The following is a 16,038-nucleotide window of genomic DNA, read 5'->3' as shown; positions in this document are numbered from 1 at the left end:
TGTGGCGCTCAGCCGAGAAGAATGGTCCCTCTTTTGAGAGATATCTGATGTGCTTAACTGTGTAAAGCAGAAGGTACCACAGTGAATCATATCTTCCTGAAGACTTCACATATCTGAGAGTCGTCTTTTTATCTAAAACAGGAATTTAAAAACTGCAGGATACAATTTACAGATCAGAAGCAATCCTAATTTCTCTCTCATATTTTTGTGGGAGTATATACTTTATTTTCTAATGCATTGACTTCAAACTAATTGCTTAAACAGGCATGCAAAACATTCGGAAGTTATGTATGCGACACTGAATTCATGTGGTATTAGTCTTAAATTGGTTGAGAAAAAAAAGAAAAGAAATCATTAATGTAATGCTTCTGTCCAAACTGCACAGTCTGGCTGTGAGGAGAATCAAATTACGCGGAGCTGGAACTAGTTGCCGGATTATGTTTTATATTAAAATCAAAACAAACACGATGACTTATTGTATTATAATAAAAGCGCATCATTAAAAACTTTTTTCAAACGCATGATTTTGTAAACGTTTAATTTTAGCCAGGAAATCAGGCAAGAGAACCTCAGGGGGGGGAGGAAGCTCAGAAGAGAGAAAGGTGGATCTAAACTTCAAATTAAAACTTCAAATCTATTCACTGATGTCTGCAGCTGCTCTGTAGGTTCTGTTGTGTCTGCCTAGACTCTCACGTATTGGCGATGATTGCTTTTCTGCTTTTCTCTTATTCTGCTCTAGACAGAGATCTTCATCTCAATGATATCTCCTGATTAGATCATTTTACATACAAGGGCCGGTCTCCTCCGGGTGATAATTATCTTTGTGTCATCAGCCTCTTTAATGAATAGTGACTCATTGCTTCAGTGTTTTCAGGGAAAGGAAAACTTTTCCAGTTCATCCCAGGTTGTGTGCCTGTGTCGCCACGCTGGGAAACAGCAGCGTAAGTATTGTGCTCCGGGTTCGGTAACGTACGTCACCGCTGGGCCACCGGAGCCAGGCTTGTTTATTTCCAGCCTAGATTTTGTCGGTTTCTGTGGGGGATTGAATCCTGCAGATTTAATGAAAGCGGAGAGATGGAGCGGCGCTGCATGGACCAGGACTCAGAGTGATGAACTTGCAGTCACGGGCCTTTTATATCAGCAAAATGAGGCACCGAGCACCTCAGGACTAAGTACTTCCCTGATGATAAGACTGTGGAGGCTTAAGGCAATGACACACAGGGCAACATTATGGCAGGTTGGATGGAAATAAGGCACCTGGAGAGCAAGTTCCTTCTAATCATGTATGTTGCAACTATTTTTTTTCCACGGCAGCAGAGATGCTTAGTCAGTAGAGACGCTTGTGTTAAATTAAGGTGTCCTTGACCTGAATCTCTACCGGCTTCATTTCAGCTACTTTGTCCCTGACTCTGCATTGTGCTTCAGGCATGAGGAGCCTCCTGCCTCTGGGCTCTAAAAATACCAACGTACGTGTTGACCTGTCTTCGCTGACATGCATCACGGTGACCATCAAGGAAAGAAAAGTAGATTCAGAATGTCACAATCTCCAAGAGAAACTGAGAAACTGTTTTTTCCGGTTTGAATGACCTACAAGCAGCTTTCACAGGATTGCATTATGACGGAGTCATGCAGGAAAGTTTGGCAGTGAACTGGCGACTAGCTAAGCAGCTGAAATGTCATTCAGAAGGAGAATTAGTGACAGAGCCTTGTTGCTGGTGTGGAGCTGCAGGAAAGCACCACTGCAAAACATATTACTGATCTGAAACAAGACACGTAAAACAAACAATTTCCAGCATTTCTCTCTGTCCGATGGTGAAACAAGTGACAAAATAAATTGCCCAGCTTGCAATTTTTCCCTCCGCCGAGGAGGTTATGTTTTCATCTGTTTGTTTGTCTGTTATTTGGCAGGATTACGAGTTACGATTACTGAGTGGATTACCATAAAACTAAGTGGAAGGATACGGTTTGGATCAGGGAAGAGCGCATTACATTTTGGTGTGGATCCGGATCAGGGGCGGATACAGGATTTCTGTTCACTTTCTTTAACATGGCGAGAACATAGCGTTTTCCAACACTTTGGTTGATTTCTGACATATTTAGGGGACTGAAGTTTGGCGCAGCTCATAGACCATATGGTTGATTGCAGCTTGACTGATACTAGGGGACTGTTGGGCCTTGGCAGTTGTTTGCACTTTACCATTATAGTTTTGCATTGGATCATGGCAGAGTTTGATTTTAGGGAGGAATTATCTTTATCTTTGGACTGGAACTGTTCTATGTGCATGTAAAACAGTTCCAGTGATCATATACTAAAGAGGTTAGATCGATATGTTTTCAGTAAATTAATGTGGTTCACAAAGGATGTTGTGAAAATTGAAATTGACCTTGATAAGAAATGGAATTAGGGTTCAAAATCACAACAAATGTACAGCTACATCATGTTTTAAATGACTTTTTTCACTTTCTTATCACATCGTGAATGTTGACTCTCTACATCGTATTGAAGGCCAGTGTCACCAGCTTCATTCCACTTCTACTCTTTTTCAAATTTCCAAAAGTTAGTATTTCTCGTGAATTGCCGACCGGTCTGTCATTACCGTAAAACACCAAGCAGATGTTAGGTCTTCTCTGTCGATTTATGTCTGGAAAAAGGCCTGGATCTGACCACAGGTGGCTGCAGCAATATCAATCTTACAGGTAAACATGAACGCACAGACGCCAACACCTCGACGGTGTTGGTCTCATCAGGTCTCAGTGGGGTGTGTCTGAACTAAAAAAGTAGCTGATGAGAAAAACCTCAGTGTGTGTGTGTGTGTGTGTGTGTGTGTGTGTGTGTATGGTCTCCTTCTGTTTAATAAAACATGGATCTGTCCGGGGGAAGTGGAAACAGACAGATGGCGCATAAAAAACAAACTCTATCACACTTTTTACTTTTTTTCAGAAGGGAGGGGAGGGGGGGTCCTCAATTAAATTGAGAGAACATATTCCCATCACCCTTGATCTTTAAGTGTGAAAGACGAATACATTTGTCGCTATTTTCCATCGGATGTTATTTGGAGTTTTAAAGTTTCCCTTGCCGAACTCTTAAGCTGCAGCGCTTTAGTGGCTTTAAGTGCATTGAGGCAGTTGTTATACATTAACAGCTGTGCGATTAAGCACCTTATCAGAGCTGTAAATGAAAGGCAGCAAATGTTTATTTTATCTGAGTTAATGTGCAGCTATAATACGAGCCGAGCTGTCGGAGTAAAGCCTTCGCCGGGACAGAGAAGGTGTCTGTAGAAACCTGCATGTAATTACAGCGCTTGTGCCTGAGATGGCCCCAATTAAGTCCGTGTCACAAATTTGGACGACAAGAAGCCGAAGAGTAAACAAAACAAAGTTAAAGTCCAAGACTAATGGTGACGAGAGGAGTGTAAAAAAGATTAAGTGGGTGAAAGTGACAGCGACAGTGGAGCTCACATGACCTTTCCCACTGACCCGTCTCAGCTCTCACTGGCATGTCCACCTCCATGTCTGTAATCATGTTCCTTCCCCTGACACGATAAGGACCATCTCTAACATCACCCGCTCACTCAGCCGTAGATCATCTCCGAACTGAGGATGAATAAAAAAAAATACCCCCGTAGACAGAAAGTCAGGGACGAGCTGTCTCTCTTTGAGAAAGCGACGAGATTCCCTCGCGCTCGCCATCAGTTTCCTTTTTGTGAACCAAGCTCCACCAGGAATGCTGCAGCGTTCCCAGAATGCTTCAGTGAGGATAATGGTTGCCATGCAATGACAGGAGTAAGACAGCTGTCATCTGGCAGGGATGTGTGTGTGTGTGTGTGAGAGGGAGTATGTAGGGAGATACAAATAGCTTCAGAGAGTAGGGTGTGACTAAATGGCTTCTAAACGGAAGGTCAATCTTTTCATTTGGGCGTTCTGCAGCCGCTAATGTGTCATGGACAATTATCAGATACTATGATGTATATGCTCTAGAGCCTGAAAGGCCTCGTGTGGGTTATTTCATTCTACTGCTTGTGTATTATTTAGCTTCACAACGGGCCATTACACAATATGTAGGTTAGGCTTTTTAGCTCAATATGATTTGGTTGCTGAATCCTTTTTATCAGATTTTGTTTTTAAAGCAAAATCCAAACATCGCTTTGAATCAAACGTTCAGCTGGGCTTTGTCTTTTACCATCGGCAACTCAGATTATACGTCAGAATGGTGAAGAAAAAACCTAAACAATCATAGAAAAACACATTTCAAGGGTCCACTTGCATTCAAAAGCCCCTGACCCATATTCTTTAATCCTTTTCCAAGAGGGACACAAGAAGCTGCAGCTATCATGTACATTCCCTTTTATTTTTGTACCAGGCCCGTGGATGAGGAAGTGTGAGAATGTGTATGTGTGTGTGTGTGTGTGTGTGTGTGTGTGTCTGTGTGTGTGTGTGTGTGTGTGTGTGTGTGTGTGTGTGTGTGTGTGTGTGTGTGTGAACCAGATATAACACGAGCGTCACATCATTCTGTCAACAAGGCGAACGCTTGTATTTCAACACTTCCTTGCATCATCCGCGCTTTGGAGAAAGCTTTGTGGCAGAAAATAAGCCCATTCATATGATGGGTGATTACTGTATGTGTGTATGGTATTAAATAGGTCTCGGTAATAAATCTGATGGCTGCTGCCACTGTATAAATATAGCCCGGGGATTTAGTCATGTTAGATGTTCCAGTTTCATCACGACTCACTGTTCCTTGCATCGAATGTCTTCCCTAAAAATTGAATGGAGCGAGAGAAAGACGAAGACAGAAAGATGGAGCATGTGAGAGCTGCTGTTTGGGGCCGACAACATACCTGACCACACCCGGGGCAGTCGTTGCCGTTCTCGCAGGTTCTGCGTCGCGACTGGACGCCTCCGCCACAAGGCACGTTGCAGCGTTCCCATGCCGACCAGGCCGACCAGTAGACATGAGGCGGGCAGGGCAGGTGTTCGTTACAGTACCTGGGAAGGAAGGAAGAGGAACAAGCACGAGGGATGAGCGTGTGACTTTATTTGATCGGATCGTCTCATTGTGATCAGGGGAACAAAGACCTGGGAACCAGAAAATCACACAACCAGCAGTTAAGAAAAGTTAGACAGGCAAAAATCGGGCAAAAAATAAATAATAGGATCACTTGGTTAAGTGGTTGTCATGCAAGACAACGAGCTACATGCGTAGTTACACCCACTGAACTGAAACAAGGCCAAATGGTTTGTATTCCTCTTGATGCCAGGCTTCCAGAAAAACACCCGCCCACTCAACCAGGTGAGGGCCAGTGAGCGTGGTGCGGAGGTTTGAGTCCTGCCCGATGGTCGCTGGTTCGGTTACAGCCCGGCTCTTTCTTCATGCCTCAAACTTTTTCATTAAAGATAAAAAAAGTCTAAGTTTCCTTGCTCAATATCAGAGATAAACTCTCTTGAATTTTACTGACTTCTAAGTTTCTTCACTGATCTACAGTTCAACAGCACGTCTGAGCGAGCTGGGGATCTGTCTCTATCATTTAGTCAGGATCTTCTCAGGAGAGATCACACCCACTCACTAAAGATACATGCTGCAAGAACAAACATTCAGAGTGGGAATGAAAGAGACACCGTTATATCCCTATATGGAGTCTTCGCTCCATCAAATAACTCTGCATTTAAACCTCATCTGACTGCAAATCACATGTCATGTGAAGGGCACCGACAATGTCACCACACCACCAAACCTCGCCGCCGGAACCGAAATAGCTACGAGGAGTCTGCGCCGCAAGACAAGGACGTCTGCGAAAAAACCGTGTAAACTTCACTTGAAACTAACTTTTACAAAACCCAGCGCATGTCTCTGATGTGGCCGCGGAGTGCAGAGAACACTGTGCGAGCCCGGAAAACATCTGATGGAATTACGCCACCGGAGACGAGTCTGTAGAACATCTAATAAAAGTCCACCTCAGACCGTAATGAACATACATATGCACTTTGCACAATTTATTGACGCAGCCTATTAAAAAAGCCCCAAAGATGCATGCATCATCTCTAATTGCATCGTTTTACAAGACAGGATTATAGCGATGTCTAAAATACTTAATTACTTAGTCCTCATTATAACATAACGATAGACGATTGCCAGCCTTATTAGAGCCATATAATTTATTTTATATCTTTTACACCCGCTATAAAATTGCTTTAACTGCTATTTTGTTGTGTTTTGGCACATGACTTTTGAGGAAAACCGAGTCTCCTCGTGCTGAAATAGCTTTAATGTTAAACCCTTCCTCAGGAGGCTCAGGCTGGATGTTTCCATTATGCTTTTTTCTCACAAATACTCTGCTATTGTTCATTGGTAAATCAAAAGCTTCATTCTGTATACCCTGGTAGTAAAGGTCCTGGGAGGAGTGCGCTCGTTTCCCACTTTTACTAATCCGTGTGCTTGCAGTGGGATGAGACTGTGGGGAGTAGAAGTGAGGAAGAGTGTGGATTACAATCGGGCCGGAGAGAAAGAAACGGAATGAACGCACTTACACAGACATCCACCCATGTGGGGTTCTACGCACATACCCACACACACACACACACACAAAATACCACTGGTGCAACACAGTAGAGTATAAAAAAAACGAAAAACTGCTGCGATCAATATGAAGCAGATTAGAGCTTCGGAATCATCATCGTACACAGTGTAATCATTTCAGACAAGTCGGCGGCTTTGCTCCATCTTATCTTATCCCCTCTTCTCTCCTCACGGAAAGACACAGAGCCGATTGGACTAAGGCAACGCTGCTAATTACTCACGATAGGCTGAGTAAGCAGTGTGGACCGTGTCAGAGTGCTGGGAGAAAAACCAACAGAAGGTTTCTAAATGCGGGCATTAAAGCAGCCAGATTTAAGCCCGTAGCACTGCTGTGCACGGGCCGGTCTCAGCACATTTGCTTCATCTTTTAAAAGGGCCTGGCTGCTGCAAACAATCAGGGGCAGAGCTCGTGGGAAGGCTGCTGGCTGAGAGGGAAGCGGACGAGAGGTGAGAGCCGAGGCTTGGTTTGGTCTTGTGGTCTTTTTAATTTTTGCGAATGTGTGTGTGTGATCAAACGAGCTCACACCATACGCACACGTGTGGAAACAGAAGGCCGGTGCATTCATCTGAAGAGGTGACTCGAGGCAACATGGGAAGTGGAGAGTGAGACTCACTGCAGACACCGCTGAGAGGACGACTGTTCTCCGTATAATAAAAGCCTGTTGTGGTATTAAATAATTATTCAGGGTGCAAAAGCTGAAGAATACCACCAAACAAAAAGCAACTTTCATTTCAAGTGTTTTTTTTGTTCTTTCTTTTTGGCTTAAATGGAAATAAAGCAAACTCCCTGAAAGAACCCAGACCCCCTGTTTTCATGCCATTTGGATTCAAGTTTGCAGAGAAGACTTATTTTTCACACATGGGCAAATATAAACAACAGATGTAGCGGAATTCTTTGGCCACGGCTACGCAGGCCAGACATCCAGTGAGAGGTTTGCCCTACTTTGTTCATTGGGATATACATTTCTGTCACATCTGGATACGCTCAAATGAAACACACACTCCCCCAGAAAAAACACTAGCATCTTCATCTTACCTGTCACCCCCTGAGGCAGATGCAAACTGACTCGGCATAATTCATCTGTTAACACACTCTATCTCTATGTCTGCTCATTTGTTGGACTCACACACACACACAGACCCACACAAAGATCCTCACAGCTGGTTACCTACAGTGGCCTAAGGTGTTTTAAATAGCTGAAACAGAGCAAGTGCGGAGAGCCAGAAGAGGGAAGATGGAAAGAAAGGAGATTAAAACTCGAGAAGAGCAGAAGAGACGGGCTGTGAATACCTGCCCCTGGTCTCCCATGGCACCAGCCGGTGGTTTGTCTGGTGAGTAACTGGTCTGTGTCGGTCACTCCATCTATACTTTCCCTCCTCGTGAAGCAGACACTTTCTCAAGGAGCGCTCCACCGGGAGCATTAGTGAGTAAAAGGAAGGGGACGATGGGAGGTTAGAGGAGGGAGAGAGGAAATGAAAAAGTGCAGAGCGAGGAGGGGTGGGGGTGGGAAAGAGGGATGTAATATATGGTTCATCCTTGAAGGCCGTATCCAATTACTTGTCCATTGCAATGCTGTTTCTGTTGCCGTGGTGATGATAGGTAACCTCTTCCCCTCCTCTCTCCCGCCCTGCACTATCAGCACTGTATCTTTTTTGCACTTTAGCGCTGGTTAATGGGAGTTGGATGAAAAACATGGGCTCTATCACAGACACTGCAGGGGCCAGTCTGAGCCAGGGAGGCTGAAATAATGTGATTTAACCAGTGTAGTCAACATTTTCAAACACAATGATCTTTTGCTGATTTGGCAAACCCCCCAGATAACCACAATATATTGCGAGGCGGATACAACTTTAACTTTGAGTTGGCTGCACTCGAGACCTTTTCTACCTGGGCTGCTTTATGTATCTCTTTGTGCTCCGTCACACACTTTGTCCTTGAGGAAAAGAAAAAATGTTTTTCCGGCCTAGAAGGTTGCTTAGGAACCAAACAAACATCTTTAAAAACGCTATTATTCTACCCCAAAGCCCCCAAAGCTTCAAAACGTAGACTCGGCCTGTGTGTGAAAGCCAGATAATTACCCTAGCACAGGCCTATCCCACGCATTCCTAATTGGCTGTCACAAAGTTAGACAGAATATGAGGAAAAACAAGAAAAGAAAAAGTCACAGTCAAAGTCGTCCCTCCTAATTGTAGGTTGCACATTATGGAGCGAAATAGCTTCTTTCTGGCGTCTCTCACACACGGACAGAAATCCAAACATGTAGAGGATGCATTTTGCTTTAATCAGCACACGTGTTTCAAATGTAGAAGCGTGTGGGCGCGTGTGATGCGTACCTCTCCTCGCGGTTCTGGCCCACACACACTCGCCCTCCGTGGCGAGGGGTCGGGTTGCTGCAGGAGCGCTGACGGACCTGGAAGCCGATGCCGCAGCTGGTGCTGCAGGGAGACCAGAGAGTCCAGGGAGTCCACGCGCCGTTTCTATGGAGACGCAACATCAGAGTGAGTCACTTTAGCCATTAATGGTCAGGTGGCCAAATCATCACAACATCACGATAAGATGATCATGGCTAGATGTTAAATCTTTCTTCTGCCAACTTTATTGTTTGGGAATAAAGGCGTGGACTTGATTTGACACATCTGCACTATGAAGCACCTTGATGTCTCCGGTGCTTAATGGTCAATTGAAGGAAGAATATTAATGCACACTGAAGTTGACATACTGAGAATTGAAACTGTAAAACTAGTATTTCTAAATATCGACTGCAGTTCTCTTCCAAAATGTCGCTTTTTTTGAAAGAATCATCCAAACAAATTCATACTAAATATCTGTTACAGAAACATACTGAATGTGCAGAGGTTTCAAGCTTCCTTATACCAACAAAGTAAAGTTTTTATTAAGAGAACCGTTCATCCGTGAACTTCACGGTCAATGCTCCTTGGGTCCTTAGCAACACTGCCGCTAAGTTTGAAGTCAATTGGACGAGTGGTTGTCAAGAAAATCGAACTACAGATACACGGACAGGCAGAAATAGATTTCTGTCTTTGTAGTTAGATACACACATTTTTCATGCTGCAGTATATATGTGAAGGTATAAAGTCTGTATAAGGTGACACTGGCAGAACTAATGTCATATGAGTTGAGGCCATGTGATTCAACTAGCGTTTAAAACAGTGAATTTATTAATTAGACAGTGAATAGAAAAGGAATCAAAGGCTAATTTGAAAGACTGTTAATAATTAAAAGAATATGTTATATAATATTTCTATGTTACAGCCTCTCATATGTGAGCTTGTGCTGCTTTTGAGTTTTGACGTTGAGCAAGGGGGAAACATGAATAAAAAAAAGAGAATATAGCAATGAGAATAATATTATCAGTGGCTTTCCCTTTACTTAACAAACATGTATCTTTCATGAGAGAAAACATTCACATGCTCTGTTAAATAAGCAGATGGAAGCGCAGCAGCATCATCACAGTTAATTTGAACTCTGTAGAACGTCAGCTGAGAGCCGACAATAGGATTACTAATGAATAGTTGTGAGGACGCAGGGAACAAGTCTATATATGTGTCTCTCTCTGTCTTTATCCAGCTGTGGAGATGTTCAGAGAACACTGATAAAGGCAGCCGGATGATTTGCAGATTTGTTCCACTGAAACATTTTACCTGGAGCAGTTTGCAACCTCCACACTGATCCCGTGGCAGTGCTGGCCCCCGCACTGAGGGGCCGGGTGGTCACAGGCTCGCGTCCGACACAGACAGGCCCCCGCACTCCCACCGTCAGTGTGGCTGCACATGGACCAGCCGGACCAGGCTCCGAAGCCTCCATCGATCGTCACATTACGGATCTGTTGGGAACACAACAAAAGGAGCAGAAATAAAACATTTGAAGGTAATAGCTTTTCTCTGAAACCGGTTGCTGCATTAGACCGGTGCTTTCGGTGATGTGTTGCTCTGGGAAACGCAGCCGATGGCTCCGGAGGATGCAAACAGAAATCAATTTCCTCTCAAACAGATGCAAAAAAATAACTGCACTGCACCGTTTATAGCCCATTCAAATCGGGGCAGTTACAGGAGCACAAATGTGCCTTAAACACGGGGAAGATGTATGAAAATTGTCTGAGGTTATGATGCGATTCCGGCAAAGCAAAAAACGAGTGATTCAGAAAGGCAAACGAAAGCCGGTGAATGGACACATTCCCACAAGGTAATAATATGAGGAAATAAAAAGCGGCCACATAAATAAATATTTGAGACGAAACAGAATGAAACAAGGACGGTCTTCGATATTCCAGGGGAGGTGAATTACGAGTGATGTCCCGGCCGATACGAGCTAAATACAAAAAATCAGATGAAATGAGGCATGTCGCTGCGATATTTCAGGGTGATTTAAAAATGCAAAAGGAAGACTTTCACACAAGGAGAAGAGACAGCCTCATCATCAGCTGCTTTGGCAGAGGCAGGACTAACATGTCGCCCGTGCTCTCGCTGGTAATTGAACTCGGCTGTGATTCTAAACGGTCGGCGCTCGGCTAAGACAGAGAACATTTGCATCGCAGAGAGTAAACAGCCCCTGAAAGGCACGTCACATTTCTTTCAACAATCATTTGTAGCAGAGGCTATAAATTATACGGTACATGCATCCGATCTTATTTGTATTACGTGTTTTCTTTGTAAATAAACATATCTTTTTAGGGATGAGGAAATGCCCAATTTCTTTAATTAAAAAGGAAGGATAGAAAGGAGAAGACACCAGAAACGGGATTACAGATCATTTCTGAAGGATGATGTTTTCTGTGGATACATATAATTTCTCTTTTTTACCGAGCAAAATTACAATAACTGTCTCCTTTTTATTCTGTAACATCATGTTTTTCGAGTGGATGCTGATTAAAAACTACTTTTACGGAAGTTTTGCCCGTCACTTTGACATCCAGCCAGTTTGGCTTTGTGCAAACTGTTGATGGCAAAACTTTAAACGTTTTTAAAAGCGATAAAAATCTTCCTGTCCGGGTTTCATGACTTGAATTTAATTGCGGCGAGCGGACCACATTCGTCTGCTTCAGCCATTCCTCTCTGTCAGCACACAACGTTATTACTGCCGCAGCTAATTCATGCTCACTCTGAATGGATGGACCTGGTTTAACAAAGGTTAAGTGAATTAATAAAGATTCCATCAGAGGTATAGGCACCGGCGGCCGCCTGCAAATACATCAACGGAAGGATTAGTGGCTGCACGGCTGCTGCAGGAATAATGTTTATCTTCTTTGATCAGTTCCTGCATTTAAAGTAATAATCTGCCATTTGTGGAGATGCATTTTTTTTAAAGAAGATTGACATCTCCCGTTTGGGTTTAATTTGATGTTAGAGCGAGGAGACAGTGAGATAAAAAGAAAGTGTACAAAAAAAGGGACAAGTTGTACTAATATGAAAATGTGCCAGACTATTTCCTGGCGAGGAGCAGCAACTCCCTGTTCACTACTAGACACACAACTTGTTAATTAGTGAGCTTAAGAGGGGCTGGTAGGTGGAAATGTGCTCTATCGCTTCTGCTCCATATTTTCTTTACAAACAGGAGAAGCATAAATGTTATCATTTAATTTTGGGAAGAAGGCAGAAAGGGCATTTTTCGTAAATATTAACTATTAGCAGTTTAGATAGGAACGGAATGGAATGGATTTAATGAAAATATGGCTTCAACTAGGATGTCCCTTTTTCGAACGCTCCTTCAAATGCGTCTGAAAAATGATCAACAAAAGCTCCAATGGATGACTCCTTCTCAGGGCCACCCTTAACCAGCACCTGAAGGAGGAGGAGGGGGGGGGGCTCGGAATTGGGACACAGCTGAAGCCGAGAGCTAGAATGTGCCTGTTTATGCACATGTGCGTCCACGATTGTCTGTGTCCACATGTCTGTGTGGTCGCAGTAAATTTCCGTTCTGCCGACAGACACCACTGGGTGCTCGGGGACTTCGGTGCCAAATATTCCTCTGAACACGAAGCCAAAACGAAAAGGCTATGGAGGCACACAGCCCTCTCTGCTGCGACCGGCTTGAAAATGATGTGCGAAACACTGAAAAGAAGCTGAGCCAGGCTCAAACCGAGAGGCTCGCCCCCCCCCCTTGCACTGCTCCCCAATTTGGTGCACATTAAACTAAACGGTGGAGCTGTTTGGCTCGAGAACAAGTGGTCAGAGGTGAACGAGTGAGGCAGAACTCTTGATCATTCTCGGGGGTCAAGTGGCTCAGTCCCAATGTACTTTTTCCTCCGATACAGCGGATATGTTTCCGAGGCTGCTTTGAGGAGCTGTTGCTTGTAAGTCGTGGGAGCAGATGAGAGGATTACATCTATATGTCAAGTGAGCACGGATTTCTTTTTTTATACCAACTTGAAGTTCTGAAAGTACGGATCAAAGAGGAAGCAAGAGCAGCAAAAAGGAAAAGTGAACTTCAATAAAGTGAGTGAAGATTAGGTGGCAGCACGGGGTGACACTCACGGGGCATTTGGTGATGCTCTGCTCCCATTGGCTCATCCGGACGCTTTCCTCCAGGGTGGTACATTTCTTCAGCAACAGATCCCAGCCACAGTACGGGTCCCTGGCCCCCACACATGCTCTGGAGAAAGAGAGAGAGAGAGAGAGAGAGAGAGAGAGAGAGAGAGAGAGAGAGAGAGAGAGAGAGAGAGAGAGAGAGAGAGAGAGAGAGAGAGAGAGAGAGAAAGAGAAAGTAGTCATTTTCTTTTAATGGACTTAAGGGAATATGAACCTGTCATGCATGAATAGAGAGGGGGGAAAGACATGGAATCTGCCATCAGACTGCAGGAGGAGATATGAAAGGAAAAAAGACGAAGTGGGACAAAGGGAGAGACAAGACGGGAGAGGAGAAAAGACGTCAGAGTAGAAAGAAGAGAAGCAACTCAAGAAAAGAGACAAAAAAACAGAAAGGCATGAGAAGAGAAATGTTAATTTTTATTTACTTTTGAATGTGGAGCACTGGGATGTTCTACAATGCCTGCATCGCATCAGCATTGTAAAATGATGTCTAAACACAATTTGCCGACTGATTTTTGAGGTAATCTTCTGCCGACGACCAGGATTACAATTGTTCATTTGCATACAGACACACACACACACACACACACACACGTTCCTTTCTGACTCAAATACCCTATCAGCCCTACAAATAGCAGTGATAGCTGTATCTGTCTTTGTCGTATCTGCTTCAGGTGCTTTATTGAGTGCAATAAAAAGCCTGATGTTACTTTTTTTCTTCTTCATGCAAATGCGAATCTGCAGCGACAGCCCACTGACACATCTCTGAGCCACAGGCGTCAATGCAGCCTGACATGCCCTCTGCGAAATGTAACCAAAATTGTCTGCGGGTTTCGTCTGCAGACAAGTTCACTCGTGAAAAGGCGGAAGATCACACGCATTCATCCGTACGTGAACGTGGAAAAGGCTGAGGGAGGCTGACGTAGCGTCTGGGTGGCGATCAGAAAGCCGAAACTTATGGTGTGCATCTGCCCGGGAAGGGATATCAGGGGTGACGACGGTGGTGTTAAATGACAGGGAAGAAGAAACAAGCTATTACCTGTCTCTCAGAGAGCCTAAAGGGCCTCACAGATTGAACAGCGCCCATCAGTGAGCTGCACAGACAGCCGTCTAATATTTCAAACAAGTCACACCTCAAAGAAATGTCAGTGATGAACCCAGTAACTCTCTTTGTAGCTGCCGGTCCCTTCGCGTGGTTTCATTTCTTTTTATCTGTTGTTGCTGTTGTTTTTTCTTTTTAGTTCTCTCAAAAAGAAGAAGAAGAAGAAGAAGAAAAAGAGAATGTCACCGAGGTGATGAAGTGCCGTAATGGCTGCGGTGAATAACATGGAGTCACAGCAGTAATATGAAGCCTTAAGTCTTCTGTGCATTCCAATAACGGCTCAATGTGTGCGGAATAGGGAATGCAAGGTGTGAGCCCGTGTCCCTGCGAGTGATGATGGATGGGATCCCAATTTTGTGGTGAGTCTTCACAGCTCGGCCTGTGTCTTGGGTTTTCTTTGGCAATATTTATGCCTTGACGGAGCGTCTTCCTCACAGACGGAAACTCAATATATCTGATAAAAACACGCACGGCTGCAGCAGAACCGTGCGCGAGACGGAAAAATGCACATTTTCTGAGACGACAAGGGGAAGACAGTGAGACGGACGGACGGATGGCGGCTGTGGGCACCTCCAGCGGCTCAGACAAAAGCTGATTTACTGGGTTTTTAAATCTCAGCAAAGGCCCCTGACCAACAACACAGGCCTGGCCCTCTCAGATAAAGAGCATCTTATGAGAGAGGGAGCTTTAAAAATTGGCTTTTGTGGCAATTTCCATTGAGATTAATGGTGTCTGCGTGTGAATGCACTCACTCCCGGCTCTTGTGGTAGCTGCATCTCTTCAGCGGGATCTTGATGACCTGGTCCCTCACACCCACGTAAAGCTCGCTGCGGCTGTGGAGGATCAGCAGGCTTCGGATCGGCTGCCTCTTCCTGGGCGGGAACAGCTCGATCTCCTCCAGCAGGCAGCTCCCCGTGGACTGATTGAGAGGGGACAGCACTTTCCTGATAGTACCATAGTCTGGAAGAGAAGAAAGGATTCGGTCACAAAGAAGAAGGAGGGTGTTTATCTGCACGAGTGAAGGTGATTCGGCGAAGGAGAGGGAGGGTTTTATAGAGGAGGAAAACAACAACAACAAAAACATCTTGGATAAGCAAAACTGAACAATAGCTGGCACGAACTCAGCGTTTATCACCTAACAAACACTTCATAACTAAGTCAAAAAGACTGTCGGGGGCTGGCGTGCCAAGCCTGGTTACGCCATCAACACACGGCGCTGTCAATGTAACCAGGGAGGTGCATCCTGCAACTGAATACATGATTTCTGGCCTCACTTCTCTTTAAGGAGATATTCCGAAGAAAGAAACCATTTAGTATTTCTGAAAGAGAAGCGCGTGTAAATCAAACGTCATTGTGAATATGTCCTGACCTTTATTTTAATGTAAGGTCGGCCCCTGTGAGATAAAGTTAGTGGCAGATCTTCTTTTGGGGAGAGCTAAAACAAACATCATCTATTATACATGAAATCCCCTGCGTGCAGAAACAAGTAATTCGGTGCAGGGCGATGCCAGAGGAAGGAAGGGTGAATTTGCTAATAGGTGCGAGGATGTGAAAGTTAAGCAGTGCCCCGAGCGGGTGTTGGGCAGTAACATATGACTCACATGTTGTGTGTTCGTAGTGGTTTGCTAATGTTATTCAAGCCTTCAGGTAGCAGCCTGCAGCCTCACTGTGAGGAGGCACATCTGGAGCTGTGTGCTAACTGCTGATGTGCAGTAAACACAGCCAAGTCATCTGATGCTTGTTAAAATAAACCATATAGTGAGTTATTTCTTCTACAATGAAACATTAATACAATATTACGTTACACAGACAAAAT

General features: G+C 44.4%; 1 protein-coding gene across 1 annotated transcript in view; it reads right to left on the bottom strand.

The window, feature by feature from the left end:
- Window positions 1-16,038, bottom strand: part of sema5a (sema domain, seven thrombospondin repeats (type 1 and type 1-like), transmembrane domain (TM) and short cytoplasmic domain, (semaphorin) 5A) — a 92,912-nt gene that overhangs the window by 35,550 nt on the left and 41,324 nt on the right. The window contains exons 10-14 of the mRNA XM_061093947.1: window positions 14,975-15,182; window positions 13,067-13,184; window positions 10,238-10,419; window positions 8,909-9,052; window positions 4,839-4,986 (exon numbers count right to left, since the gene is read on the bottom strand). Coding sequence (XP_060949930.1) covers window positions 4,839-4,986; window positions 8,909-9,052; window positions 10,238-10,419; window positions 13,067-13,184; window positions 14,975-15,182 — 800 coding nt within the window. The remainder of the gene's footprint in view (window positions 1-4,838; window positions 4,987-8,908; window positions 9,053-10,237; window positions 10,420-13,066; window positions 13,185-14,974; window positions 15,183-16,038) is intronic.

The sequence above is a fragment of the Limanda limanda genome, chromosome 20 (assembly GCF_963576545.1).
Source record: "Limanda limanda chromosome 20, fLimLim1.1, whole genome shotgun sequence".
NCBI classification, from domain to species: Eukaryota; Metazoa; Chordata; class Actinopteri; order Pleuronectiformes; family Pleuronectidae; genus Limanda; species Limanda limanda.
This window is presented reverse-complemented; position numbering and strand designations above follow the sequence as displayed.